The following is a 20033-nucleotide window of genomic DNA, read 5'->3' on the forward strand; positions in this document are numbered from 1 at the left end:
CCACCAGGGAAGCCCCTCATCTGTCTTTTTTTAATTTCTAAGTTTTTATTATTAGTATCACCACTATGACATTAACAAAATCATCTAAACTGAGTACACAAAGAACATCTCATCTCATCTGGTTTTTGTTCCTTTGTTTCTCCTTCATGATAGGGCATTTTAGAATTGTAAGCACCCTCACAGTTTATTTAGTTCACCTTCCTTATTCTAAAGATGAAGACACTGAGGCTTAGAGAAATGGAGTGACTTTACTAAAGTGACATAAAAACTATATTCCCGGATGCTTTAGGCTTTTTGTGAACTCAATTTTTTTAGTCAGAACTTAGAACAAGGAAATATCCGTGCACTAGTCATAGTCGTGGCAATTGGGGGTTAAACCTATCCAGATACTTTTTGAAATAAATTAATTAATCAAGTCAAATAATGGTTTGTATACTATCAACAAAGAAACCAAGGACTCAGAATTCTTCTAAGGATTTTTTTTAATGCATTTATAGTTCCCTGAAAGTCTTGTTGTTTTGGATTAAAAAAATTTTTTTTGCAGCTCAGAATCTTCACAACTTGGTCAAACTGAGCATTCTTGATTTATCTGAAAATCATCTGGAAAAGGATGGAAATGAAGCTCTTCGTGAACTAAGTAAGAATGACAATTTAGGGACCTCCCTGGTAGTCCAGTGGCTAAGACTCTGCACTTCCACTGCAGGGGGCGGTGCAGGTTCAATTCCTGGTCAGGGAACTAAGATCCCACATGCAGCACTGTGTGGCCAAAAAAAAAAAACCAAAACAAAACGAATTGACAACTTAGCCAAAATCAAATACTCAAATAGTCATCATTATCAGGTACTCAAATAGTCTTTTATCCACATATGCCTTACTAGATGGACCTTAAGTAAGTCATTTAGCCCTTCCTTAAACTGCCCTTGAAGAATACAGGCCCATGGTTTTTGAGTTACCAGTTTTCCCATACTCACTGCACCTGAGACTCCCACCTGCTTGTCTCCTTCTAGTGAGCTAGTGTCTGAGAGTAAGTGATATTGAAGACAAATCTGCTTAAGTTAGTGATAAGATTTTTTTTTAATTAATTTTATTTTTGGCTGTGTTGGGTCTTCGTTGCTGTGCGTGGGCTTTCTCTAGCTGCAGCGAGCGGAGGCCATGCTTTGTTGTGGTGTGCGGGCTTCTCATTGCAGTGGCTTTTCTTGTTGCGGAGCACAGCCTTCAGTAGTTGTAGCACGTGGGCTCAGCAGTTGTGGCTCATGAGCTCTAGAGCACAGGCTCAGTAGTTGTGGAGCACAGGCCCAGCTGCTCCGCGGCATGTGGGATCTTCCCGGACCAGGGCTTGAACCTGCGTCCCCTGCACCAGCAGGATTCTTAACCACTGCGCCACCAAGGGAAGTCCCAGTGGTAAGATTTTTAAGGTGTGATAATGCTACTGTGATTATGTTAGAATTAAAAAACCTGATACTTAACTGAGATTTGCTTTAAAATAATATAGAAGGGCAGGAATTTGATGACGATGAAGCAAGGTTGTCCATGATTCAGAGTTTGTTGAAAGCTGGCTTATTAGTACATATAATTTCATTATACTGTTCTGTATGTTTCTATATTCTTGAACACTTCCCATAAAAATATTAACAAAAATCCCAAGTAGATCATTATTGCACATTGAGCAGCCTGCAGAGATAAAAATCATTCCTTCTCCCACATCAATTTTGAGATGGATCCAATTCCTGAACTGCTCTCTGGTTCTTCAAGTTGACAGGCTGCACATCTTGGAACAGCTAAATGTGCTGATGTTGCCCTGGTGCAGTGATGAACGAGTCAGCTTGGACAGGCTGCTGGAGCAACTGAAGGGGGCCCCACAGCTCATCAAGCTTGGGCTGAGACACTGGAGACTCACAGATGCAGAGGTTAGAATTCTAGGTAGGTATACGCACGGGGCCAAGAGAAAAGAAGTTAGCCCTCACAAAGTTCTTCAGCTGGCTTGCTCTATTTAGTTAGTTAGCATCTTTATTTATTTATTTGCCTCCTCTTTTTTATATAAATATATTGAAAGAGGGTTCATACATATTAAGGAGTAAAATGATTGAAAACACTGGCCTGCCTTCAGGTTTTTAAGCATTTCACCTAACAATGTTAAAAGGAAAAACATTCACGTTATCTGACAAGGTGTATTGTGTTAGGAATTGCTCTTCTAGTCTTAACTGTCTGAAATTCAGCAATGCCCTTCCAATCTTGGGGAATATTTTTACGTCACTTGTTGGGTATTCAAAACATGTAAATGTAAGTGCAACTGTATGTAAATGGGGTCATGGAATATCTTTAAGTAGCTGTGATATAATCCAGGAACAAACAGAGATACATAAATGACTGAAGACAATGATAGTTTCAGGCAGTTGATGAAGGGTCTGCATGCTCTCTGTATTAGTTATCAATATCTGTGTAAGATTACCCCAAAACTTAGTGGCTTAAAACAACTATAAACATTATCTCACGTTTTTGTGGGTCAGGAATTTGGAAGCAGCTTAGCTGGGTGGTTCTGGCTTAGGCTGTCATGACTGGGACTGCTGGAGACCTGCTTCCAAGGTGGTTCCTCATTTGGTTGGCAGGTTAATGCTGGCTGTTGGCTGGAGGCCTTAGTTTCTCATGCCTGGACCTCTCCATAGACTGCTTGCATGTTCTCATAACATGGCAGCTCACTTCCTCCAGAGCAAGAAATCCAAGGGAGAACCAATTAGAAGTTGCAGTATCTTTTATGACCTAGCCTTGGAAGACCATTTCTGGTCACCACTGCTGTGTCCTATGGGTTACCCAGGTCAGCCCAATCCACTGTGGGAGGGGACAACACAGAGGAGTGCATACTAGGAGATGACAATTATTGGAGCCAACTTGAAGGCAGACTACCATATTACCTGAGGCAAAGGACTAGTGAAAACAGCCTTGACTGCCTTCATTTCCCTCATGGATTTTCTAGAATATATTCGTAGTATATATAACATAAAACTTAACATTTTAACCATTTTTAAGTCTACAGTTTTGTGGCATTCACATTCTTATGCAACCACCATCACCATCCATCTCCAGAACTTTTTCATTCTCCCTGGCTGAAACTCTACCCATTAAAGACTAACACTCCTCTTAAAAATGTTCTCTCTTAGAGATACGTATGTCTTTAAGTCCTTATGCTGCCCAAAGGTTTTTTTCTTTAACATCTTTATTGGAGTATAATCGCTTTACAACGGTGTATTAGTTTCTGCTTTATAACAAAGTGAATCAGCTATACATATACATATATCCCCATATCTCCTCCTTCTTGTGTCTCCCTCCCACCCTCCCTATCCCACCCCTCTAGGTGGTCACAAACCACTGAGCTGATCTCCCTCTGTTATGCGGCTGCTTCCCACTTGCTAACCATTTTACATTTGGTAGTGTATATATGTCCATGCCACTCTCTCACTTTGTCCCAGCTTACCCCTTCCCCCTCCCCAGGTCCTCAGGTCCATACTCTATGTCTGCGTCTTTATTCCTCTCCTGCCCCTAGGTTCTTTGGAACCATTTTTTTTTTTTTTTTTTTAGATTCCATATATATATGCTAGCATACAGTAACTGATTTCTCTTTCTGACTTACATCACTCTGTATGACAGTCTCTAGGTCCATCAACCTCACTACAAATAACTCAATTTTGCTTCCTTTTATGGCTGAGTAATATTCCATTGTATATATATGCCACATCTCCTTTATGCATTCATCTGTCTATGGACACTTAGGTTGCTTCCATGTCCTGGCTATTGTAAATAGAGCTGCAATGAACATTGTGGTACATGACTCTTTTTGAATTACGGTTTTATCAGGGGATATGCCCAGTAGCAGGATTGCGGTTGTATGGTAGTTCTATTTTTAATTTTTTAAGGAAACTCCATACTGTTCTCCATAGTGGCTGTATCAATTTACATTCCCACCCACAGTGCAAGAGGGTTCCCTTTGCTCCACACCCTCTCCAGCATTTATTGTTTGTAGATATTTTGATGATGGCCATTCTGACTCGTGTGAGATGATACCTCATTTTAGTTTTGATTTTCATTTCTCTAATGATTAGTGATGTTGAGAATCCTTTCATGTGTTTGTTGGCAATCTGTATATCTTCTTTGAAGAGACGGCTATTTAGGTCCTCTGCCCATATTTGGATTGGGTTGTTTTTTTGATATTGAGCTAGCTGCATGAGCTTCTTGTAAATTTTGGAGATTAATCCTTCCTCAGTTGCTTCATTTGCAAATATTTTCTCCCATTCTGAGTATCGTCTCTTCATCTTGTTTATGGCTTCCTTTGCTGTACAAAAGCTTTTAAGTTTCATTAGGTCCCATTTGTTTATTTTTGTTTTTATTTCCATTTCTCTAGGAGGTGGGTCAAAAAGGATCTTGCTGTGATTTATGTCATAGAGTGTTCTGCCTATGTTTTCCTCTAAGAGTTTTATAGTGTCTGGCCTTACATTTAGGTCTTTAATCCATTTTGAATTTATTTTTGTGTATGGTGTTAGGGAGTGTTCTAATTTCATTCTTTTACATGTAGCTGTCCAGTTTTCCCAGCACCACTTATTGAAGAGGCTGTCTTCTCTCCATTGTATATTCTTGCCTCCTTTATCAAAAATAAGGTGACCATATGTGCATGGCTTTATCTCTGGGCTTCCTATCCTGTTCCATTGATCTATATTTCTGTTTCAGTGCCAGTATCATATTGACTTGATTACTGTAGCTTTGTAGTATAGTCTGAAGTCAAGGAGCCTGACTCCTCCAGCTCCATTTTTCTTTCTCAAGATTGCTTTGGCTATTTGAGGTGTTTTGTGTTTCCATAAAAATTATGAAGTTTTTTGTCCTAGTTCTGTGAAAAATGCCAGTGGTAGTTTGATAGGTATTGCATTGAATCTGTAGATTGCTTTGGGTAGTATAGTCATTTTCACAATGTTGATTCTTCCAATCCAAGAACATGGTATATCTCTCCATCTGTTTGTATCACCTTTAATTTCTTTCAACAGTGTCATTTAGTTTTCTGCATAGAGGTCTTTTGTCTCCTTAGGTAGGTTTATTCCTAGGTATTTTATTCTTTTTGTTGCAATGGTTAATGGGAGTGTTTCCTTAATTTCTCTTTCAGATTTTTCGTCATTAGTGTATAGGAATGCCAGAGATTTCTGTGCATTAAATTTGTATCCTGCTATTTACCAGATTCATTGATTAGCTCTAGTAGTTTTCTGGTAGCATCTTTAGGATTCTCTATGTATAATATCATGTCATCTGCAAACAGTGACAGCTTTACTTCTTCTTTTCTGATTTGGATTCCTTTTATTTCTTCTTCTTCTCTGACTGCTGTGACTAAAACTTCCAAAACTGTGTTGAATAATAGTGGTGAGAGTGGACAACCTTGTCTTGTTCCTGATCTTAGAGGAAATGGTTTCAGTTTTTCACTATTGACAACAATGTTGGCTGTGGGTTTCTCAGATATGGCCTTTATAATGTTGAAGTAAGTTCCCTCTATGCCTACTTTCTGGAGGGTTTTTATCACAAATGGGTGTTGAATTTTGTCAAAAGCTTTTTCTGCATCTATTGAGAAGATCATATAGTTTTTCTCCTTCAATTTGTTAATATGGTTTATCACACTGATTGGTGTGTATATAGAAGAATTCTTGCATTCCTGGGATAAACCCCACTTGATCATGGTGTATGATACTTTTAATGTGCTGTTGGACTCTGTTTGCTAGTATTTTGTTGAGGATTTTTGCATCTATGTTCATCAGTGATATTGGCCTGTAGTTTTCTTTGTGACATCTTTGTCCGGTTTTGGTATCGGGGTGATGGTGGCCTCGTAGAATGAGTTTGGGAGTGTTCCTCCCTCTGCTATACTTTGGAAGAGTTTGAGAGAGATAGGTGTTAGCTATTCTCTAAATGTTTTACAGAATTCGCCTGTGAAGCCATCTGGTCCAGGCTTTTGTTTGTTGGAAGATTTTTAGTCACAGTCTCAATTTCAGTGATTGTGATTGGTCTGTTTATATTTTCTATTTTTTCCTGGTTCAGTCTCAGAAGGTTGTGCTTTTCTAAGAATTTGTCCATTTCTTCCAGGTTGTCCATTTTATTGGCATATAGTTGCTTGTAGTAATCTCTCATGATCCTTTGTATTTCTGCAGTGTCAGCTGTTACTTCTCCTTTTTCATTTCTAATTCTATTGATTTAAGTCTTCTGCCTTTTTTTTACTTGATGAGTCTAGCTAATGGTTATTCAATTTTGTTTATCTTCTCAAAGAACCAGCTTTTAGTTTTATTGATCTTTGCTATTGTTTCCTTCATTTATTTCATTTATTTCTGATTTGATCTTTATTTCTTTCTTTCTTTCTGCAAACTTTGGGTTTTTTTGTTCTTCTTTCTCTAATTGCTTTAGCTGTAAGGTTAGGTTGTTTGAGATGTTTTTTGTTTCTTGAGGTAGGATTGTATTGCTATAAACTTTCCTCTAAGAACTGCTTTTGCTGCATCCCGTAGGTTTTGGGTTGTTGTGTTTTCATTGCCATTTGTCTCTAGGTATTTTTTGATTTCCTCTTTGATTTCTTCAGTGATATCTTGGTTATTAAGCAGTGTATTATTTAGCCTCCACATGTTTGTATTTTTTACAGATTTTTTTCCAGTAATTGATATCTAGTCTCAGCATTGTGGTTGGAAAAGTTACTTGATATGATTTCAATTTTCTTAAATTTACCAAAGCTTGACTTGTGACCCAAGATATGATCTACCCTGGAGAATGTTCCATAAGCACTTGAGAAGAAAGTGTATTCTGTTGTTTTTGGATGGAATGTCCTATAAATGTCAACTAAGTCCATCTTATTTAATGTATCATTTAAAGCTTGTGTTTCCTTATTTATTTTCATTTTGGATGATCTGTCCGTTGGTGAAAGTGGGGTGTTGAAGTCCCCTACTATGATTGTGTTACTGTCAATTTCCCCTTTTATGGCTGTTAGCTTTTGCCTTATGTATTGATGTGCTCCTATGTTGGGTGAATAAATATTTACAATCATTATATCTTCTTCTTGGATTGATCCCTTGATCATTATGTAGTGTCCTTTTTCCTCTTGTAATAGTCTTTATTTTAAAGTCTATCTTGTCTGATATGAGACTTGCTACTCCAGCTTTCTTTTGATTTCCCTTTGCATGGAATATCTTTTTCTATTCCCTCACTTTCAATCTGTATGTGTCCCTAGGTCTGAAGTGGGTCTCTTGTAGACAGCATATATACGGGTCTTGTTTTTGTATCCATTCAGTTAGTCTATGTCTTTTGATGGAGGCATTTAATCCATTTACATTTAAGCTAATTATCCATATGTATGCTCCCATTACCATTTTCGTAATTGTTTTGTGTTTGTTATTGTAGGTCTTTTCCTTCTCTTGTGTTTCCTGACTAGAGAAGTTCCTTTAGCATTTGTTGTGAAGCTGGTTTGGTGGTGGTGAATTCTCTTACCTTTTGCTTGTCTGTAAAGGTTTTAATTTCTCCATGAAATCTGAATGAGATGCTTGTTGGGTAATCTTGGCTGTAGGTTCTTCTCTTTCATCACTTTAAATATGTCTTGCCACTCCCTTCTGGCTTGCAGAGTTTCTGCTGTAAGATCAGCTGTTAACCTTATGGGGATTCCCTTGTATGTTATTTGTTGTTTTTCCCTTGCTGATTTTAATATTTTTTCTTTGTACTTAATTTTTGATAATTTGATTAATATGTGTATTGGTGTGTTCCTCCTTGGATTTATCCTGTATGGGTCTCTCTGCGCTTCCTGGACTCGATTATTTCCTTTCCCATATTAGGGAAGTTTTCAACTATAATCTCTTCAAATATTTTCTCAGTTCCTTTCTTTTCCTCTTCTTCTGGGACCCCTATAATTCGAATGTTGGTGCGTTTAATGTTGTTCCAGAAGTCTCTAAGACTGTCCTCAATTCTTTTCATTCTTTTTTCCTTATTCTGCTGTGAAATAGTTATTTCCACTATTTTATCTTCCAGGTCACTTATCCGTTCTGCCTCAGTTATTCTGCTATTGATTCCTTCTAGAGAATTTTTAATTTCATTGATTGTGTTGTTCCTCATTGCTTGTTGCTGTTTAGTTCTTCTAGGTCCTTGTTAAACGTTTCTTGTATTTTCTCCATTCTGTTTCTAAGATTTTGAATCATCTTTAGTATCATTCCTCTGAATTCTTTTTCAGGTAGACTGCCTATTTCCTCTTCATTTTTTTGGTCTGGTGGGTTTTTACCTTACTCCTTCATCTGCTGTGTGTTTCTGTGTCTTCTCATTTTCCTTAGCCTACTGTGTTTGGGGTCTCCTTTTCACAGGCTGCAGGTACATAGTTCCTGTTGTTTTTGGTGTCTGCCTCCAGTGGCTAAGGTTGGTTCAGTGGGTTGTGTAGGCTTCCTGGTGTAGGGGACTGGTGTCTGTGTTCTGGTGGATGAGGCTGGATCTTGTCTTTCTGGTGGGCAGGACTGTGTCTGCAGGTGTGTTTTGGGGTGTCTGTGACCTTGTTATGATTCTAGGCATCCTCTCTGCTAATGGATAGGGCTGTGTTCCTGTCTTGCTGGTTGTTTGGCATGGGGCGTCCAGCACTGTAGCTTGCTGGTTGTTGAGTGGAGCTGGGTCTTGGCATTGAGATGGAGATCTCTGGGAGAGCTTTTGCCATTTGATATCACATGGAGCTGGGAGGTCTCTGGTGGACTAATGTCCTGAACTCAGATCTCGCACCTCAGATGCACAGGCCTGACAGCTGGCTGGAGCACCAAGACCCTGTCAGCCACATGGCTGCTGGTCTTGCAGAGTCTCCTGGAGAGGCCTGCCCAAAGGTTTTGCCTTTCTTAGTGGTGCTCCAAGTTATGGATCTTTCCTTCCCTTAATTTCTAACTCTACTTCCACCTCCTCTACCCCCTCACTTTCCTTAACCCACCAAATCATATCATCTTGGCTGTCATTCTTTCAGGCTTCCCTGCCATTCCGGTTGATGTTGGAAGCAGGTGCCTTCTGTGACAGACTAATTAGTTAGCTAATAAATAATCCCTCTCAGGTAACTTCATACCTAAAGCAAGTTGGAAAGGATATGTCTTTTCTTCAAGGAGGCTGTTGGGGAGTGTATAGAATTAGAATTACAGGTGGGGGAGGCATTTTTAGGTAAAGACCTTTTACCATCTTTGAAATCTTTAAGTAGGTAGTTGCTTAATTTGCCCACTTCTGAGGCTGGCCATCAAGACCAGAGAAGGAGATGGTGTGTTTATTAAGAACTAAGCTAGGCAGTGATTTGCCATTTTACTTTAATAGCCTAGTGGCTAATCGCTTCCATATGTAAATGAGAAATTTAAACATAACAGAAGACAGCTGACCCTTGGAAATTTAGCTGTCATGATGTACCCCAAAATGCAAGTGAAAAAAATGACTAAATGAACACTCAATAGTAGTCGCTAATTTGTTCTCAAAGTGTTTTTAAAAAGAACTTGTGGAATTATCATTATATATCTAATAAAACCTAACACTATTATCCCTGTTTTATAAAGAAACAGGGACATCAGAAGGTTCTCATACTGAAGCAGGGAGAGGGTTAGAGACAGAAGAGTTGATGAAAGGAGGGAGAGAGTGTAGGTGCTGGCATGGCTCCCCTCCAGCCATTTCCTCCACCTCCCAGAGGTATAAAAAGCAGTCTACTTGGGCTTGAGGCATAAGCTGAAGAGTGAAAGCCAAGCGTTCTCTGCCTTTGCTCTCTAGCCAGGTGATAAGACTGCTATCTGTCAGGCCCCTCTAGAGGCTCTATCATTATGAAGTGGTTAGGTGCATTTGTTTTGGAGTCAGACAGACCTGCCCATCCCTTCTGCTTGATAGAGGTATGGTCTGCAGCAACGTGAAGTCTCTGAGCCTCAGTTTGCTCATCTGTCAAATGGGGAAAATTATGATGTCTACCATATGAGAGGTTATTGTGCTAATCCGTAATTGAGCTAATGCATATTAAGTAAGAAGTTCAACACTGACCCACTGTATATGCTCAGTAAATGGTACTATGATCATTATCCTCTGGGGGGTTTCAAGGGGAACCAGATGCTAGGGTCATTTTCCTTCAGAAAAGATCTTCCTTGGCCTGCAAAATAAAATATAACCTGCTCGCTTCTGATGTATAAGACCCTTTATAACAGAGTTTCAATACACCTTCCTCTCCACCTTCATCTTCTGCATGCCTCCCCACCTATGTGAGGTTCCATCCTCATGGAACTCTTGCTAGTTCCCAGAAATGCCTTTGTATATGCACTCCCTCTAGGAAGTCCTTCACCTCCTCCTATAGTCCTTTAAGACCAAGCTGACATATCTCCTTCTTGGTGAAACAGTCTCCTTATGCTCCCTCTTCTGCACTGCTATACATAACCTAGATGGTGGTTTTAAGCCTCTTGTCCTGAGTCTTTTGAACTTTTTTTGACTAGGACCCACATTTTAAAAATACATTTTACCTCATGATCCAGTACACACATACATATACATTTTTAAAGTTTCACAGAAAGTAATTATCTTTTGCTATGTGTGATACACTCTGTTATTTTCTATTCTTACTATCTATCCAATTTCACTTAAAACAAATGCTGATTGCAATCCATTAAATTCATCTCATGTTCCTCTAAAGGAGGGGATACCCTGAAGCTTAAGAAAAAGCACTTATCCAAAAAAGGAACCCTGTTTCACTGTTGGTAGGAATGTAAGTTGGTGCAGCCACTATGGAAAACGGTATGGAGGTTCCTTTAAAAACTAAAAATAGAGCTACCATATGATCCAGCAATCCTAGTGCTGGGCATATATCCTGAGAAAACTCTAATTCAAAAAGATACATGTACCCCAGTGTTCACAGCACTATTTACAAAAGCCGAGACATGGAAGCAACCTAAATGTTCATTGACAGATGAATGCATAAAGAAGATGTGGTGCATATATACAATGGAATATTACTTAGCCATAAAAAGCATGAAATAATGCCACTTGCAGCAACATGGATGGATCTAGAGATGATCATATTAAGTGAAGTAAGTCAGAGAAAGACAAATATCATATGATATCACTTATATGTGGAATCTAAAAAAATGATGCAAATACTTATTTACAGAACAGAAATAGACTCACAGACATAGAAAACAATCTTATGGTTACCAAAGGGGACAGCGGGGGCAGGGGGAGAATTTGGGATTAACATATACACACTACTATACATAAAATAGATGGGCAAGAAGGACCTACTGTACAACACAGGGAACTATATTCAATATCTTGTAATAACATATAATGTTAAATAATCTGAGAAAGAAAAAATATACATACACACACATATATATATATAGAACAATCACTTTAGTGTACACCTGAAACTAACACAACATTGTAAATTAACTATACTTCAATTTTAAAAATGGTTATTAAAAAAAACCCCACTGCTCTAATCCATATCCTGGATCCAGGGCTTCTGTTTCCATGGTCATTTCTGGCTCTGCATTTCTGCTCTTGTGTGACTCTAGATCTGTGTAATCTTGCCTCCTGCAGTGATTCCTTTCCCTATCCTCCAAGTCAGGGGTCCCCAACCCCCGGGCCTGCAGACCAGTACTGGTCCTCGGCCTGTTAGGAACTGGGCCGCACAGCAGGAGGCGAGGGGCGGGCCAGTGAGCAAAGCTTCATCCACCGCTCCCCATTACTGCCTGAGTCGTCTCCACCCACCAACCCACACCCGCTCCCCTGTCCGTGGAAAAATTGTCTTCCACAAAACCAGTCCCTGATGCCATAAAGGTTGGGGACCGCTGCTCCAAGTGACTCAGATCGGTAGAACAGTCACTTATCCTTAATTTCTACTGGAAGGCCCCAGTATAATTATAGATGTAGCAGATTTACTGAATGCTTATAAGTAATTGGGAAGGGTGGGATTACATGATAGTTCTGAATAGCAGATTAAATTTAATATTGGCACTTCCCCATTCCCAATGAGATGCAAGAACATTTCTGCCAATTCAGGCTCTACTTGCCTATCAACTGCCCTGTCTTCCTCCATCCCCATCTCTTACAGACCCCAGCAATCCAAAACAAACAAACAAAAAATCCCTCCATGTTATTATGATGAGTAATTCAATTATATCTAGCACCCTAAGCCCAAGCTCGGTTCAGGACCTTCCTTCACATAGCCAAAGACATATTAATGTGCTCTACAAACAACAGGCTTCAGTTCCAGGTCTCTCCTCTACCTCTCCACCACTGGGCTCTATAAACATCAAAGAGAAGAAAAGATTTATTTCCTCCATAATATGAATCATGTTAAAAGGCAGATGAAGCCAGAATTAGGGTTCATTTTGTTTTTGTACTTTTTAATTGAAGTATAACATACCCATAGAAAAGTGTACAAATCCTAAGTAGATAGTACAAGGAATTTTCATAAGGTTCACATACCCATGTAACTAATACCCAGATTAAGAAACAGAAGATTGTCAGCTTTATAGCTCCCTTCTCCCAAGGGTAACTGCTATCCGGACTTCTAACATCATAGATTGGTCTTGACTGTTTTTGAATTTTATATAAATGGAATCATGTAGTATGTATTCTTTTGTGTTTTCTTTGGTTGAACATCATGTGTGTGAAATTCATCCATATTATTATGTGTAGTCATGGTTCATTCATTCTCATTGTTGTAAAATCTTCTATTGTGTGAACATACCTCAACTGATTTTCCCATTCTACTGTTGATAATTTGAGTAATTTTTAGTTTTTGAATATTGTGAATAGTGCTGCTATGAACAACCTTGTATATATCTTTTGGTGAACAAATGGCCACATTTCTGCTTGGTATCTATGTAGGAGTGGGTTTGGATTACAGGTAAAGATTATAGGTAAGAATATGTTCAGCTTTAGTACACATGTCAGTCTTCCAATGTTCTTATATTCAATTCAGGTTTTAAAAAACAGTGGTTTTCATTATTATATACAGGAATTTACTTTTATTAGAGCACTTACCATTTGAATTTAGAGAATGTATTCATATGTCCGTCTGCCCCACTAAACTGTGAGGTCTTTGAGAACAGGCCCAGGCCATTAGACTTGGTATTGAGCATATATCCCAAACTCAATAAATATTTGTTGTATGAATGAACAAATTAACTTACAGCACTTCCGCAATTTGCCATGAAATATAGGCTAGCTTGGGTTCTTAGAAACCCAATTATAGTAAATGCTATTTTCTTATATATAAAATCAACCAAAAATTCTAAAATACACTTGTATGATTTCACAACCTCTTTACTATATCTGAACCAACCAATTGTTCAAGCCTCTAGCATAAGTTTCCTGGCTCTGGTCCATAACACCTCTCCTGGATCAGACCTGGCTTTGGGATTCCCATCCCCATTTAGTGATGGTATATGTGATGGATGAGATGCAATATGCCTTGAAATGGGATAAGAAAATGCAGACTGGTAATAAGAGATGGGGAGTCTAATGAAATAAGGGCTACATAGGAAGAAGTAAGGAGGAAATATGTCATAGGAAGTATTTAATGAGATACAGGGTAGGGGAGATGCACTGGAGACATAGGGAGTATTTTCAGAAAAGTACCTTTTTACCAAAGGTTTTAGACACCTCCTGGTCCTAACTGAAACCTGGTTCTCCCCTACAGCTCTCTTTAGTCACTTTTTATTTTCTTGATTTTTATGCCTCTCAGAGTTCAAAGGCAAGGTGAGGTTCTCCTTGATTCTCATTCTGCCCTTCTAGTCCACTCCTTCTCCAACCTCATTAAGGATTCCTACTCCCATGAAGCTTAGGCCATTTAACTGGACTATGGTTTGTCCTTTGTTATTGCTATGAATTCTGAACTTCTTGTCACCTTTTCTTATTCACTGAAGCCTTTGGCAACTGTCTTACAGAATTCCTCACCCTCTAACTCTGGTCATCCACCTAGAAGACTTCACTCCTTTTGTGAAGCTACTCAGGCAACACTCAGGAACCTCCTCTTTGGTCCTTCTCTTCCACTCTCCTTCACCCATCTGTGAGCATGGAATTATCAGATTATGATAATTCCACTTAAAATTGTTCTACCTCTGAGATACTAAATTCAGATAATCCATTCTCAAACAACAACCTTCTAAATTTCCATCCTGGTTACTCAATGACTCATCACCAGTTCATTTTACTTCATTGGGACTTCCAGTCTGTTGAGTTCACTACTATCTACTTACTGAATAGCCCCTGTCTATCTCGACTTCCCTTCCTATTTAGTTTAAATTCCACCCTTCATCCTGCAAACATTCTTGTCACAATAGCTGAAACTCTCATGACCCACAGTATTACAAGTCAATGTAGGCAATGACAGTTAGTGATGGATGTGTGTGACAGATACAATAGTGAAATGAAGTATAATGAGAGGTGGAGTCTCTAAATAAAGAAAGACTACTTAATGAGATGCAGGGAGAAAATGAGGTGTGGCGGAAAGGTATGAAATTAGATACAGTGTATTTGCTGGCAAAACTGAAAACCTGGATTGTCCTTAATTTTCCACTTTTTCTATACCTACACTCAGGTTACTGGGGAAAATCACACAATTTGGCAGATAGGTACACTACAAGTTTATAGTGACAAGTTTCAACAAAAATATTTAGAGCAAATGGTAAGAAAGCATTATATAACGAAACTTGTGGTATGCAGCAAAAACAGGCCTTGAATAAAATTCTCATCGTCTTAAATACTTATATAAGAAAAGGCTGGAAAATTAGTAAGTTTCTAATTTAAGAAGCCAGAAAAACAGAGTAAACCCCAATACAATAAACATGAGTATAAATCAATGAAATAGAAAACAAAAATACAATTAAAAAAAGACTAGTAAAGCTTAAAGTTGGTTCTTTAAAAAGAGTAACAAAATAGATAAAAATTAAGCAAGACTGATCAAGAAAAAACAGAGCAACACAAATAATTTCATTAATCAAAATGGAGACATAAGCACACGTATGTTTGTAGTGGCTTTACTCATATCACATATCTGATAAAGGACTACTATCTAGAATATATAAAGAACTCTTACAACTCATTGATAAAAAGACAACTCAATGTTTAGAAAGGCAAAGGATCTGAATAGGCATTTCTCCAAAGAAGATACATAAGTGGCTAATAAGCATCAGAAAAGATGCTCAACATCATTAGCCATCAGGGAAATGCAAATCAAAGCCACAGTGAAATGCCTCTTGCAACCCACTGGGACGGTTATAATAAAACAGGTAATAAGTGTTGACAAGGACATAAGAGAAATTGGAAACATTCAATTTTAGAATAGGAAAACATTCTGGCACCTCTTCAAAAGGTTAAACATAGAGTTACCAATTGCACCCTGAGGTACCCAAGAGAAAATGAAAATATATGTCCATACAAAAACTTGTACAGCAATGTTCATAGCATGTTTGGACAACCCAAATGTCCATCACTACTGAATGGATAAACAAAATGTGATATATCCATATAATAGAGTATTATTCAGCCATAAAAAGAATGAAGTATTAGAATACACTATAACATGGATGAACCTTGAAAATATCATACTAAGTGAAAGAAACCAGTCACAAAAGACCACATTATGGTATGACTCCATTTATATGAAATGTCCAAAATAGGCAAATCTATAGTAACAGAAAGTAGATTAATGGTTGCCAATGTCAGGGGTAGGGTGGGAATGAATGCTAGTGACTGTGGAGTTTATTCTTGGTGATGATTAAAATGTCCTGGAATTATATAGTAGAGTACAACTTTGTGAAGATACTAAAACCCACTACAGTTACACTTTAAAAGGGTGAATTTTATGGTATGTGTATTATATCTCCCCCAAAAGTCCATAAAAGTATATCCTAAGCAATGTATTTTTTAGACATAGAGTGCTTGTCAAAACCACATTTTTAAAAATACAAAAGAATGATAAACTCTACATTAGAATAGTAGTTTCTTTGGGTCAGAAGGTGGCAGATGTGTACAATAGGGGGATACCACATAGTAGATCCTAGTTTTTACCCATGTTCTTATTCTCAGGCCAAGTGATAGATTCATGAGTGAACAGGTGAAATTAGTGACCTATCCAATTCTGAATACATGAGGTCCATTAACACAATAAACAATCTCTCAACATTTCCTGGCAATCTTACTGTGCCTCTGTATGCAGCACTCTCTAAATAAACAATTTCAAACTTTATTCTCCTTAATCCACCAGTCTTCCACTATTTCACAGTGGATGTGATTCTTTTTTCCCTCCTGTTACATTATAGTAGGTCTCTCCCCTCCTATCTAAGGGCAGTCTCTGTGCTCTAGCTGTGCTTCAGATCCCAGCCCTGCCCTCATTCCTGTTCAAGGACAGCATTTCACCAATTATGCCCCTCTTTACTGACTCTTTCCTATCAGTCTTTTTTTCATTATCTATCAGTTTTTAAAGATGCTCAAATCTCTCTCATTTTAAATAAAACTCTTCCTGACTCCTATCTTCCTACTATGGCTATCTATCAACCCCTGTCTTTCCCTTCGAGGCAAAAATTTATGTACCCTCAGTACATCTCCACTTCCTGATCATCCTCTGCTTCCTACTCATTCCAGCTGATTCTCTACACACCTGCATGTGTCTTAATTCAATGGAAATTTTCCAAAGTGTTTCACTTACCTGTGTAAAAGTTGACACTGAGCACTCCCCCTCCTTTTTGAAATGTGCTCTTGACTTCCATGCTACCTTGGTTACTTCTCAGTGTCCTTTGCAATGGCAATTCCTCTACATAGATATTAAATGCTCCAAATTTCTCTTAAAACTTGGTCCTAGGTTCTCTGCTCTTCTTCCTTAGAGATTACATTTAATCTTAAAGCTTTAAGTGCCATTTTAAAATTCTGACTCCCAAAATTTTGTTTCTAGCCCATCAGCAATCTGGGACTATCAGAAAGAAATCATCGCTAGCTCAGGGATCTATTTCACCTGTTTTAACTTAACCCTTTTTTAGATGACATAGTTTGATTTAAATGTTTGAGGCGGAACTCTCTTATCCAGCATGTTCTCAAAAAGACAGCCATCACATCTGAACTCCATTATCCAGTTTGCTCTCAAAAAAAAAAAACAAACAAAAACCCACCACAGACCGTACTCATGTTCTAGCTCAGTGGTAAATCCTGGGCCAAATCATTCTGCCACATGGATCCTGATAATTTTCCAAGTGCTCTTTCTTGTTTTCTAATTGTATTCTTTTAAAAAAAATAGCATCTTATTTTTGTTGTGTTAGACACAGTAACTTTTTAGGGTCTCTGAAAAAAACTAGGTTTTTGATGTTAGTTTTTCCTGTTCCCTATGTTGCCTCATTTTTGTTTGGCTTTTAGTTAAAGGAACGGCCTTCCTTGTTGGCGGCTGTTCTCAATTGTCTGGTATTCCTATACTGTTCTCTTCTCATTTTAGAGTGAGGCACAAGTTGATAGGAAGCTCTGTGCACCTGAGGGAGGGGGTTAGGTTCACTGTGGGTGATGAGGAAAGAAAAATAGACTCTTCCTTTGTGGAGCCTTTCCTTGGAGGCAATTCAATACTACCTGAGAAGGACCCTTACTCCTGAAGCATGTAAGCCCAATTGCCACTGCTCTGGAAACAAAGTGGAGTTGCAAAGCCTATTGCCTTTGTGTGCTCCCAGGGCACCCTGACCTACCACAGCACCTAACACCCATCTAATTACTTTTTTTTTAATTTACTTATTTTTATTGAAGTATAGTTGATTTACAATGTTGTGCCAGTAATTACTTTATAATGTATGTTTTCGCACTATATTATAAGCCCAATGAGACAGAGACCATGTATGTCCTTTTACATATCCCCAGCACCTAGCACAATCCGGGGTACACAGTAGGCACTCAAAAATGTTTGCTGAATAAATAAATGGTAAGAGCTCTGAGTCAGGGGAACTACAGGGTGATCTCTGGCAACACTAGAGTTTTGTTTAGAATGAAGGGACCTTCAAGGATCAGAATCCTTCTACCCAGAGGATTTGAGATTCTGCCTGAAATTTGGATCAAGCCACTTGTGTTCTCCACAGCCCACGTATAGCCTACAGCTCTAAATGTCACAGATTCCTCTTTTCTCAGTAGTCTGCTCCTCTGTAGATTAAATGAACAAAATGCATGCCCTTGATTATGGATTATATTGCTTGTTCTTGGTTCTTTTGCTTGCGCACATTCTAGTAATTATGCAAGAAGCTCTCTTATTCTTTAAGTTTGGCAGACAGCCTGTATAAAGAGCTTACCCTCTGAGGATGGAATGGGCTTGAAATTCTTCTCTATTAAAGTTCCTTTTAGGTGGTGAAATCTGTTCTACTAGTTGGGAAGGAGAAATGAAGTTGCTCTTTGGGGAAGGAGCCTTATATACAGACACGCTAATTGGCAACCAGTATTTTGACTGACCACATGCCATGCTGGGAAGCATATGGGAAAGAGAGCAGAGGCAGAAAGGACTTGAACATGAGGGATAAGAGAGAGCAGGAAGAAAGTTACCTATAAGGAAGAGAGAAGGGCTCATGGGAAGGAGAAAGAGAGGAGAAAGTGAGGCCCTATGTATGAGCTAGGCTGGGCACAGGCTAAGCTGGTGTAACAAAAGACCCAACCACACCTTGGCTTACAGAACACAGAGCTTTATTCCCCTCTCCTATAATACTCAGAAGTGGGCAGGCCAGGCAGTTGGGGTGGCTTTGCTCTGTGCAGTCTTTCAGACCCAGAAACCTACTTTTTCTTTACTCCTCCATTCCTTAGGGTGTTATCTTTGATTTCATGGTAATGGCTAGGATGTCTACTTTCCCTTTGTAGGAGGTACTTTAGAGTGCCCTATTCTGTAAGGAAAAGAGTAAGTTCCTGAGGAGTCTAGGGAGGGTTAAAAATAAGCCCAAAGCTCCAAATCTTGAGATACTGAAGGAACTTACTTACTCAAGTTCACAGTTAGGAATATTCCATATCCAAAGAAACAATAGTTAGGTAGTGTTTGCTTCTTCAGAAGAGGAAATGACCTAATATTGTCGAAGTCCAACTCCAGTTTTGAAAACAGGTACTGAATATTTTAATTGCATCTCTCATACCTCAATTTTTAAGCAATTTTCCATTTCCTGGAAGAGTCAGGAAAAGGGAAAAATATATAATTCATTTATATTGGTTTGCTATACTAATTACTATTTATCAGATTCCCTTACATTTTAGTAAAAACATAATTTGCAAATATAAAGGACCAGGTTCACAATCACTGCTCTAACTACAGAGAATTCTGATTTCTTTCTTAAGCAAAGCTCTAGTCCAAACATGGTCTCTTAAAAAAAAAAAAAAAGCTGTTTTGCTTCCAGCTAACATACTTATTTCTATCTTTTTATTCAGGTGCATTTTTTGAAAAGAACCCTCTGAAAAACTTCCAACAGCTGGATTTGGCAGGAAATTGTGTGAGCAGTGATGGATGGCTTGCCTTCATGAGTGTATTTGAGACTCTTAAGCAATTGGTGTTTTTTGACTTCAGTACTAAAAGACTTTTACCTGATGCATCATTAGTCAGAAAGCTTAGCCATGTGCTATCCAAATTAACTTTTCTCCAAGAAGCTAGGCTTGTTGGGTGGCAATTTGATGACGATGATGTCAGTGTTATTAAAGGTGCTTTTAAACTAGTAACTGCTTAAATAAAGGGTACCCTAAGCCCATGAATGCTCTGGGGACCCCATTACTTTCAGCCTGGTGATTTAAAAATCTTTGCTCATCTAGTCCAAGAGTCTGAAAGTAAATGGCAATCCACTATACACCTAAAAAATATCCTTCAGTGTCTGCCTAACTCACCCCTTCTAAACTTTTTCTTCTTTTACTGATATCAGGATGATGTGTGGCACCATCACCTCCCTAGCTGGCCTCTTCCACGGAAATCTACTTTCTTAGTTTCATCATTCAAATAAAAAGGAGAAGAGGAGGATGCCAAGAAAATAAGCCCAAAGAAGAGGAGGAAATGGGAGGGAGTTTAACTTGACATC

The 20033-nt window shown here is 38.5% G+C and overlaps 1 protein-coding gene across 6 annotated transcripts in view; it reads left to right on the forward strand.

Moving 5' to 3' along the window:
- Positions 1 to 19710, forward strand: part of NLRC4 (NLR family CARD domain containing 4) — a 43629-nt gene extending 23919 nt beyond the window's left edge. For all 6 annotated transcript variants that reach the window (XM_029232307.1, XM_029232305.1, XM_029232306.1 and 3 more), the window contains 3 exons: positions 545 to 637; positions 1753 to 1920; positions 19399 to 19710. In XM_029232307.1, coding sequence (XP_029088140.1) covers positions 545 to 637; positions 1753 to 1920; positions 19399 to 19691 — 554 coding nt within the window. In that variant the 3' untranslated portion in view covers positions 19692 to 19710. The remainder of the gene's footprint in view (positions 1 to 544; positions 638 to 1752; positions 1921 to 19398) is intronic.
- The last annotated feature ends 323 nt before the right edge of the window (positions 19711 to 20033 follow it).

The sequence above is a fragment of the Monodon monoceros genome, unplaced genomic scaffold, assembly GCF_005190385.1.
Source record: "Monodon monoceros isolate NGI ecotype Baffin Bay Population unplaced genomic scaffold, NGI_Narwhal_1 Super_Scaffold_19, whole genome shotgun sequence".
Classification (NCBI taxonomy): Eukaryota; Metazoa; Chordata; class Mammalia; order Artiodactyla; family Monodontidae; genus Monodon; species Monodon monoceros.